This window comes from Talpa europaea (genome assembly GCF_964194135.1).
Source record: "Talpa europaea genome assembly, contig: HAP1_SCAFFOLD_185, whole genome shotgun sequence".
Taxonomy (NCBI): Eukaryota; Metazoa; Chordata; class Mammalia; order Eulipotyphla; family Talpidae; genus Talpa; species Talpa europaea.
In genome coordinates this window covers 73331-84088 of record NW_028167936.1, presented here as the reverse complement: position 1 = coordinate 84088, position 10758 = coordinate 73331, and the positions used below count along the sequence as shown (strand labels likewise).

At 52.8% G+C, this 10758-nt stretch overlaps 1 protein-coding gene across 1 annotated transcript; it reads left to right on the top strand.

Annotated features, from left to right (window-relative positions):
* Window positions 1-259: 259 nt before the first annotated feature.
* On the top strand, window positions 260-1687 carry LOC311188094 (ubiquitin carboxyl-terminal hydrolase 17-like protein 6; the record flags this gene model as incomplete). The annotated part of the gene is made up of 1 exon (XM_084259857.1): window positions 260-1687. One exon carries the CDS (start codon window positions 260-262, stop codon window positions 1685-1687), a length of 1428 nt encoding a protein of 475 aa, XP_084115983.1.
* Window positions 1688-10758: the final 9071 nt, after the last annotated feature.

The window sequence follows — 10758 nt, the reverse complement described above, 5'->3', positions numbered from 1 at the left end:
TAGCGGGGCGGGGCCAGGGGCTATAAAAGGGGCCCGGGCCGGGCCTGCAGGTCATTCGGAGCCAGCAGTCCCGACGCGCGCATCGTCCAGCGGCTCTTCCTGACCCCGGCAGGGTAGACTCCGGACCTCGCCGCGACTCGGAGCTTCGGCCTCAGGACTGGACGCGCTCGCAGCCTCTGGACCAGGTGCGGGGACCCGGGAGCGCTGACCTGCCTCCCCTCCAAGAAGCCGCTCGTCCCTCCGGCCAGGCGCGCGCGGCATGGCCCCGGGGCCTGCGGAGACGACCGGCTGCCAGGGCCGCCTCGGGCGCCGGCTGGGGCCCGGCCAGGTGGGGGCCGGTCTGCGCAACCTGGGGAACACCTGCTACGCCAACGCGGCCCTGCAGTGCCTGACCTACACGCCCCCGCTGGCCGGCTACCTGCTGTCCCGGCCGCGCGCGGCCTCCTGCCCCCGGCGGCTGTCCTGCACGCTCTGCGCCATGCGGGCGCACGTCTCCCGCGCCCTCCTGCACCCCGGGGAGGTGGTGTCGCCCGTGAAGGAGCTGCTCGCCGGCTTCCATGCCTGGCGCCAGGAAGATGCCCACGAGTTCCTGATGGCCACCGTGGGCGCCATGCAGGGCGGGTGTGTGAGCGAGCTGGCGGCCGCGCACCCACAGCCCCAGGACAGCACCCTGGTGCGGCGGCTCTTCGGGGGCTACTGGAGGTCCCAGATCCAGTGCGTGCGCTGCTGCGGAGTCTCCACCACGCTGGAGCCCTACCTGGACATCGCCCTGGACATCCAGGCCGCCGACAGCGTGGAGCAGGCTCTGCAGGACTTGGTGAAGCCGGAGAGCCTGGACGGGCCCGACGCGTACCACTGCGCTGCCTGTGGCGACAGGGGGCCCGCCGCCAAGACGCTGGCTCTGCACGCCCCTCCCCAGGTCCTCATCCTCATGCTCAAGCGCTTCGGTGGCCCCACAGGCGGCAAGGTGGCCAAGCCCGTGCGCTACCCACAGCGCCTGGACCTGCAGGCCTTGCTGTCCGAGCAGAAGGCGGGGGCCCTGGAGTACGAACTCTATGCGGTGCTGGTGCACGCAGGCTGGGGGTGTCACCAGGGACACTACTTCTGCTACGTGAGGCCTGGGAAGGACCGGTGGTATCGCATGGACGACTCTCAGGTCACCTCCTGCAATGTCTCCTCTGCCCTGAGCCAACAGGCCTACGTGCTCTTTTACATCCAGAAGAAGGAACTGGACAGGGCCAGCGAGCAGGACTCCCCTGGCGGGCCACCCCCAACGCTGACCACCACAGGTGTGGACCTGCTCCCTGAGGCCCATCAGGAGCCTGTGGGAAACCAGCCTCCTGCGGTCCCCAAGCCCCAGGAGCCTGCGCGAGAGACCACGACCCGGCCGGTCACCTTGGACCAGTGGAGAAAGCATCAGGAGCACGAGCGACCCAAGCCTGCCCTCAAGCTCAGGGAGGTGGACCGTGCCCTGCCCGCCAACGCGGTCGTGATCCACCGGCCCAGACAGCCCGCGGGGTCCAGAGCTGGTCCTGCCCAGCGCGACACTGGCCAGCCGCAGCTTTCAGCCTGGGCACATGCTGCTCAAGGGCCAGCCCCCATGGGCAGAGCCCCTGGCATGGGAGGAAGAACCAGAGCCACCAAGGGGAAGAACAGGAAGGCCCAGAGGGTCCTGCTTGCCTTCTAGACACCGACTCCCATCTCCGGTCGTCCAGGCCGAGGTGACAAGAGCACATGAACACCCAGCATCCTGCGTGTCCCAGGGGAGACCCACCCCGCCAGAGCCACCCAAACCCAGTGCTCCTCACCCTCAGCACCTTGGACAGGACCCCGGATTGCTCCTTCCCCTGCCCAGCAGCAATGGGATCCCCTAGCGCTCCCCAGCTCCGTGTGGGCCAGGTGCAGGAGCCCAATGGAATCCCACTCCTGGCACGGGGTTCCCTAGTTTTGGTCGCACCTGTTCCTCCAACTGTGGCGGGGGAAGAAAGGGCAGAGCCCCGGGCTGGGCGCAGGTGGCCCACACAGCACACTCAGCATTGTCCTAGGATGAGTTTTACTGCAAAGCTACTCAGCTGTCCCCAATGGAAACCTGTTCTGCATCCAACGAGTCGCTCTCCCGCAGCGTGGAGTACAAGGCGGGAGCACGAGAGCCTCCCAGCGCCCGTGATGGACACCTGGACCTAGCAAGTTGGGCGTGCCCCCGGGCAGGAGGCAGCGCGCTCCATCCTGGAAGGACCTGAGCCTCAGGAGCCAGTGCATGGAGTCACCATGGGGTGCCTTCTCCTACGCCTGTTCTCTGTGAACTCACAACACTGTTTAATGTAGCATGTACGTTGCTTTCAATGAACAGTGTGTGTCCAAAACGATACGGTACAGCTGACGACCCCCAAGGGGCACAAAGCATTTCTACCTTCTGAACCTTCTGAGAGGACCTGTTGAGAAAGAGATCCATAGTGGTTTCTGGAAGGCAGCGTGGGAGTTCAGTTCCTGACAGGATTTAGTCTGCTTAGAGATGCCAGAGCAGAGTGGGTGGTGGGGTGAGGGTGAGAAACATCAGGGCTCCCTGAAGCAAGGCCCCAGGGTATGACTAGTGGTAGTTGTGTCCCTTTCCTGCAGGGATCACACACCCTCAGCACTTCCGATGGGGTCACCCTTGGGGGTGGGGCACCTGCCTGCCATGTTTTCCGGGAGTGGCGTTCTTGGCATACTTCTAAGTTCTCTGATAGCAGGCATTGCCTGTAGCCCCTCGTTTTCTCTGAAGAAGGGAATGTGGGTGGTGGGAGGGCTATCTAGGACTAGATGGAGGGGTTGAATCCTGCGATAAAATTAACCTAGTGAATTCTGGCAAGAGGGAAAATGATTTTGAGTGATTTGGGAAAGTTACCTTATCCTTCCCAAAAGATGAATAAAGATCAAATGTACCATACAGACATGTGTGTGCCCATTGTTTTTTCAATTAGAATGTGTTTATCATTTGTTGCAGATGCTTTTGCACACTACTAAGACATATAATTTTTGTGATGATATTTGTCATGGTAAAAGTTCTGAGTAGTGTCATGAGGATCGGGAGCTGAAGATGGGGTGTCCTTCGTGACTAGAATGTCCGTACCTTTGTCCCTAGTGTGCACCTGTTTGGGTTTTGCTGCTTTCATTCTGCAGAAATCGATGATCAAGGCCATGGGTGCTCCATTCTGGGGACCAACAGTCATTAGAACAGCGGGGGACATGATCAGTTCATGGTTGGGCCATAGCCAAAGCCTGCACTCGGGGCCCAGGTGTGGGCTGCTGCTCCCTTCCACGCCGGGCCTCGTAATTCTGGAGTGAGACACCGTCTCTCCCACACATACTTATTTACTTTGCTCATTTATATCAGACAAAAAGTTTCAGAATTAAAGCACAGTTGCTTATGCTGTCTTTCAACAGGAAATCTGATGGGGCCTCCCCCGTTGCGAAGCCGGCAGCCTCTGCAAAGCAGGTTAGTTTTCCTTCCTCCGGTGGGGGTCGAGGGGGGTTCCCACAAAACAAACAAACAAAAACAAATGTAGAAAAACAAACAAGGGAAAACAAACATAGACAAACAAAAACACAAACAAAAACTAACAAAACTAATCAAAACTAACAAAAACAAACTAATGAAATCAAACAATCAAAAACAAACAGAAACAAACAAACACAAACACTCACAAAAACAAGCAAAACCAAAACCAAAAACAAACACTAACAAAAATTAACAAAAACAAACACTAACAAAAACAAACAGAAACTAACAAAAACTAAAATACAAACACAAACAAAAACAAACACAAACAAACAGAACAAAAACAAATAAAAACACACAAACACTCACAAAAACAAGCAAAAACAAAAACTAACAAAAACTAGCATAAACAAACAAATCAAACAAACAAAAACAAACACAAACAAAAACAAACAAACAAAACAAACACAAACAACGAAAACAAACAAACAAAAAGAAACGGGCACACCAGGGTATTTCCACGGAGGGTGCCTTGAGCAGCCTCTTTTAAAAAGCTCTTGGGCGATGAATGGGCACCCGGAGGGCCCCCAGGTACGGGGGAGGGGAGGGACCAGGGCCCACGGGAGGCGGGGTGCAGGGGGGAAGGAAGAAATAGAACGCTACATAAATGAACCCCCCCAAAGGTTAACAGACCTGAACACAATTGTTGATGGGAAGCAGACAGCAATTTGGCTTTAAAATCTTGTTTCAAATTCAGAAAACCCGGAAGGCAACTGAAGCCACAGGCACATCCTGGGGATTCCCGGCCAGGAAAGCCTGGTGCTAACTGTCAGCGCCTGATCATTATCAGCTGTTGCCAATTAAACTGAGAGGTTCGCTTCTTAATGTCCGTTTCCCTGGGGGCAGGAACACAGAAGGGGGATCTACCTTCTCTTGACAGAAGTGCCCGTTGCCCGCAGCCATCTAGGGCCTCTGGTCCACGGCAGTGGCCTCGTAGCCACGCCAAGAATGAAGTACTCAGCTCATTTCCACCTTAGAGTTGAATAAACTGAGTCACAAAAAGACTGAGTAACATCTCCTGGACTGTGACGGTGGAAATGAGAACCCATGAGGTGTGTCTCCAGGGTCTGGACTTATTTGTTCCCTGAGCCCTTCTTCACACTTCTCTTGTCTCTGCCTCTCCAGCCAAGATACCAGAAGGTTGAATTTTAGTTCCTCCTCCTCACATGACTGTTTCCACCCTCTCTGCACCATAGAATCGCTTGGGGGGCGGGGGGTTTGAAAACAGTGAGGTATCACTTGGAGGCAAGACTGTGTTCACTCACAGTGCCTCTGGGTGTGAGTGGGGACGGTGGCAGTTGGGGAGAGCACACGCCAGCTGAGTTCTCTCTTGGAAGCATTTCCCCTTGAGGCTTGAGTTCAGTTTTTAGGTTTCATCAAAGGGAATACATGTGCAATTCCTTTGTGAGAACTTTCATTCTGCAGTACGTTGCGGGCTTCTGTGGTGTGGGATAGCTTAGGGGGTTCAGCTTGCCTGAGTGCTCTCGGCAGAGCTGCTGTGGAAGGAGAAAGCACTGGCGGGGAGCTGACTGGGTGCGGAGCTCAGGACTCACCCAGTCAAGGTACTGGATGTGGTCATGGGATGATGAACTCCTGGCCCCACTTAGCCCAACTCAGAGGCTTCATGGAGAATTTCAAGGAGTGTTCTGTGGCCTTGAAGTGCTGAGCTACCCGTGCCTCTGGTCTGTAACCGTCCCCACAGAGACGGGGCTGGCGCTGACGCAGTGGTGGACATCAGTGTCATTGGCACTTCCCCCCCATGACCTCGCCAAGCCAGGGCCACGGCACACTGGAGCAACCAAGCACGGGGTGAGGGATCTTGTGTCACCCGCAGGCCGCAGACGGAGCGCACTATGTCAGTGAGGAGAGAGGATGCGTGGGGATGAGCTGTGTGGAAGGAGCTGCTGGGAGGGACTCTGAGTTGGGCTAAAACTTCAGCCCACGTGCCGCGGAGCCCAGACCTAAACAGGTGTCTACAGCTGCATAAGGACAAGCAGAACTTCAGCTCACCCGACTTTCTTAGCAACATGGTTTACTCACATCTTTACAAATCTATTGCAAACTTTAATTTCTTACAAAATTTTGCATACTCCCAGCATTAGTTCAGTATTCCCAGACCATTTGACTACCTTGGCGACGTCACCCTTTCCCTGTAAAATTATGGTTATTCTTAATTATTTCTAACTTGCATATTAAAAGATTCTGAGAGTATTTTTCTCCTAGATTTCGTTATCTGATGTGAAATCTAGCTAAAGTTTTCTCCACTTTGGTTTTTGGACTACCGTTTCCTTGGTTTGAGAAACTTCTTTAGTGACACTGAGTGCTCTGTACAATCTGACTCCTCCTATGTGCCACAGAATGGCTCTGGGAATAAGGGTTTTGTTGGCTTTTAATTGAATTGCTTCTGTGGGAATTGCCTGTTAATCCTCAAGCACATTCATCGCTCACATCCTGGGTTAGCAGTGACTCGTTCACTGAGCTTTGTTGTGCCTACGTGACTGGTGCTTGGCTGAATATTTGTTCACATGGATGACACTCCCAGGCGGTCTGACCTGTGTCAATCCTCTAGTACGTTTCAAACGTACAACTGCTGCTGAAGACAACCTCGTTCTTTCTATGTACAGTAGGAGTTCTCTCAGGTCATCGAAGGTCAGGCCAATGACTGAAGGTTTTGATGTCATACGTGTGTATTCACGGCCACATACATGTGCATATGTCAAGTTAGGAAGACTAGAGGATCTTCCACATCAGTTGCAGTATCCCTTCAGTGTATGAGTCTTCTGGTGTGTTTCAACATTAAAGCTATGGTTGCCGTCTCTTAAATATAATGAATCATCATTGTATGTCATCTCAGGTCAGAATATTCACTAAAAGCACTCATGTTCTCTCCACTGTGGATTCCCTCATGTCGTCTAAGGGCAGAACACTGACTGAAGGATTTCCCACATTGATGACATTCATATGGTTTCTCTCCAGTGTGAGTTCCCCCGTGTCGTCGAAGGGCAGAACACTTACTGAAGGCTTTCCCACACAGGTGACATCCACACGGTTGTTCTCCAGTGTGCGTTCTTGCATGCTGCCTGAGGTTAGAGGACTGACTGAAGGCTTTCCCGCACAGGGGACATTCATACGGTTTCTCTCCAGTGTGAGTCAGATTGTGCTTTCTAAGGTCAGAGCTTTGAATGAAGGCATTCCCACAGATGCGGCATTCCTAAGGTTTCTCTCCAGCGTGAGTCATCTCGTGCCGTCTCAGACTGGAGCAGGTACTGAAGGCTTTCCCGCACAGATGGCATTCACAGGCTTTACCTTGACTGTGAATGTGCTTGTGCTTATGAAGGCATGGCCGGCCACCAAGGGATTTCCGACACTGCTTGCTGATACAGGGTTTCTTTTCTGTGGGAGCCGATAAATGTTCGTTCAGTGTGGAGCACTATGGGGAATCTCCCATACTGTTACATTCAGAGGGAATCTGCTTTTGGGAAGGAGAGGAAAGGCTATTAATGGTTTTCCATATACATCCATACATTCATTATTATATATATATATATATATATAAAATCATTTAGTGATGCCCTTCAATTAAAATCATTCCAGTGTTAATTCCTAACGAGTTGCATTTCCCTCCTGCACACGTTTTTGCAGCATCCTAACTGCAGCTTGTAGACTGATTTTGAAGGCGTCATTGTGTTTCAAAGAATAGGCAAAGGGGCCTCCCCAGTGGCCCAGCGGTTGAGCGCTGGGTTGCGAAGCTGCCCTTAGCCTCTGCTGCGCCGGTTCCATCCCCGGCTGCTCCCCGGCCACCGGAGGGAGGTCCCACATGGCGCACAGACCTCTCCTGCCGCCCGCTGCTCCCCTCAGCAGTGTACTTCGGTCCTTCTGCCTGCTCTGCTCCCCGCTCTGGCTCTGGTGGATTCTCTCACCCTCCTGCGCTTCTGACTGTACCAGTGCTTGTATAAATAAATAAATAAATCTTTAAAAAAAAAAACTAGGCAAAGACTAGGCATAGGAACAGTGTGTAGTTTTCCATATTTTTTTAATATCTCGGGTTATAATTTTGAGCTCATTAATTTTTTCACTAAACTCAACTATCCAAAACGTTTTGCTGAGAGTTAAATCTCAACTTAATGTACTTTAGGATAATAGATTCACTTATTAACATACTACTGCCATGTCTCTAATTTGAATGATTAGTGTCACTCCCCATGTGACTTACCATTGCCTTGATGGTAGATGCGTCCTTCCTGCTGATATGGACTCTCCTGGGTTCTAAAAATGTCCCGGGGTTGGAACAAGACAAAACCTGCAGGCTGTGGATCTGCCCTGTAGATCTCAGACCCTGTAGATCTGAGCATCTGGTCAGGAGGGCAGGGAAGGGCAGGCAATCGCCGAGGGGGGGTGGGGGGCGGGGGCACTTGGTGGCGCCCCCCCACCCCAGCAGGGCTGGTGGCAGAACAATGGGGAGGGGCATGGATGCTGCCCCCACCTCCTCCCGCCCCTCCCCCGACTCCATCTCAGACCAGTGCATGGGAACAGGCTCGGCTCTCCTCGGCCCAGTCTCAGCTCCCTCTGGCTGGCACGGAGCAGGCTGCTGCCTGTTCCAAACGTGCAAACGCCAGCTTTTCTGACACATGCGGAGACGTTCCCATCGGCTCTGCAGAGCACGCTGACGGCCCAGCGTCTTCCTGTATCATCTCTTTGCCCCAAAGAGGCGCAGCACAGACGCCAGCACACGGGGCCGATCCTCCCAGGGAGCCAATGGCCGTCTCCCACGGGACTGTTCCCCGGGAGACGTGGAACATTGTCATCGACTGGAAAGATTTGTTCATTGGGATTAGGAAGCACATTGTCTCCTTCTGCTTCTATGCACCCCAGACACGGCCATGGCAGGGGGCGGGGGTTCGGTTCTGCTCATTGAGGACAAGCGTGGGCACGGCCTGGTGCACTCAGCCCTCACTGCTCGGGTGACGTCTGCCCCGTCTCACTTCTAAATCCATCCCCTGTGTCAGGAGCCCTGGGGCGTGGATGGTTGAGCTTGGCCCCAAGGACGTGATTTCACCTTCCAGTAATGATTCACCAGCTGACTGAGGGCTCTGCTCTGTGCCCTCAGCCAGGGGAGCGATTCACAGGCAGCTGAAGTGTGTGTGGATGGACGGCTGCTGTGAGGCCGAGTGCCTTTCCTTTGAGGTGAAGGTCGGGGGCTGCAGAAGAGAATTTGCGCCGCTCTGCTGCAAAAGAAAGAGTAAAATTGATGCTGAGCAGCAGCTATGGACATGAACGTGCGATCGTGCCCCGGACTCGGCTCCATGCAGGCAACTCCCTGCCCCACCTCCAGCACCGCTTTCTGGGTTCTCTGACGCCTTCTGTCCCCTTGGGAGGCCGTGAGCGTCTGCTGGCCTCTGCAGCCCCAGCACCTGGAATCAGGTGGAGGAAGTGGGTGACTCACAGATAAAACAGAGGAGATGGCGCGCTCGGCCTGGGCCCACAGGCGCTGGGGCTACATCAGCCCGGCTCACACAGATGCCTGGGCTTGGGGCCAAGATCCTGGTCTCTGGGGTAGCAGGACACCCAGTTTACTGCGCATCAGGGTGCCACTGCCCCACACTCCACACGGTACAGACGGGCGCGCTGAGAACACCGTCACCCCCGAGCATCAGGTGCCACGAGGACACGGCCTCTGCTGTCACTCTAACACTGCCAGGTGCCTGCTTGGCAGGCCAGGTCCCAACGCCACCCCACCCCCGCCCGGGCCAAGGAGGTCACAGCTGTAACTGTGTAATGAGAGAAAGTCTGCATAACAGAGAAGAAGTGTTACTAACAAAACACAACCAGAAGGACACAAGGGTCGCCATGCCAACGGTAAGTGGGTGTGAGTCCTAATCATTCAAACTGCAGATCCAGCAATAAGGTAAGGTGACTGCAGGAGTGTAATGGAGTTGGAATGAAGCAATTTCTAGGGAAAAGTTTGGTAGTTTGAAATCAGTGAAGAAATTAAGCTCAAAATAAATGAGCTCAAGGCAAAACCTCAGTTCTAAAAATACAGTCAACTGCATCAACATTTCTCATGGTAGGAATATAATATCTCAAAGGATAATATTGTCTGCCTGCGGGTGAGTGACCCACCTCACCTCTAGGGCGAGACGAGCCCTAGAGACTGTCACGCCCAGGTTGCTAGTGGACAAATGAAGGCAAGGACATAGGCTGGCAAACCACTAAGAGTCTTTTTTGTCTTCTCCCAAACAGCCACATCCTACTCCAGAGGCTCCTGTTGGACACATTGATGTGGGTGACGAGTTTACTCACAGAGCTGAGTTCAATCAACGTGTTTTAATTTGCGTGGGACAGAAGCCTCATATTGTTATAGAGCAGCCCCGATATTAAACGGGTTCCTGGCTGTGGGTCCTCACCCGCGCGCTTTAAAGGGACTTATGAATACTCTACTACAGACACACGCAAAAGGGTTAATAAAAGGTTTATTTACAAGAGAAAAAGAAATAAGGAAAATGTACAACTCAGGGAGAAAATAGGGAAATAAAGTCTTTAATGCGTCCTACCCGATCCGACGACCTGGAAACCCAAAGTCACCCTCAGAGCTGGCCGGAAGCTCCGAGATGGCTGAGAGCCCAAAAATGGAGAGAGCCCCCAAAGCCCACGTGTCTGTCTTTTTATATCCACCTGGCTGCTTCACCCCACCCTCAGGTCCCAGCCACCTTCCCTTTGGGGGTGATAGGATTTGGGGTTCTCAGTGTCTTTGGCTTTGACCTGGGGTGGGGGTGGAGTCCACAAAGCCTATATGGAATTTGCTTTGGGACATCCTTTTCCCCCTAACAATTCCCCCCTTTCACTTGTTGCCACCATTTCCATGGTGATGAAGATCGAATATATGGAGGTTGGGATGCAATCTCAGATGAACATTTTGTCAGGTTCCAGTGTGAAAGAAAACCAGTCTCTCCAGGTATTTGTCCATTGTGGAAAGCAAAAAGTCCTCCACTCCAGGAAAAATAGTTCATCAGTTTAAGCCAAAAAAAAAAAATCTGGAGACGTTAGCCAAAACAAGACAACAGATATGTAAAAATTACAGGAAAAAAAAATCTTAAAATGGTTCAACTGATGTAAAAAAAAAACACAAATTTTCTCAACCATATTTCCAAACTTTTAACAGCAAAGCAAAAGTTTGCAAACTAAATCTACTTTTAAACCATTTTTCCTATTTTTGCATAAAA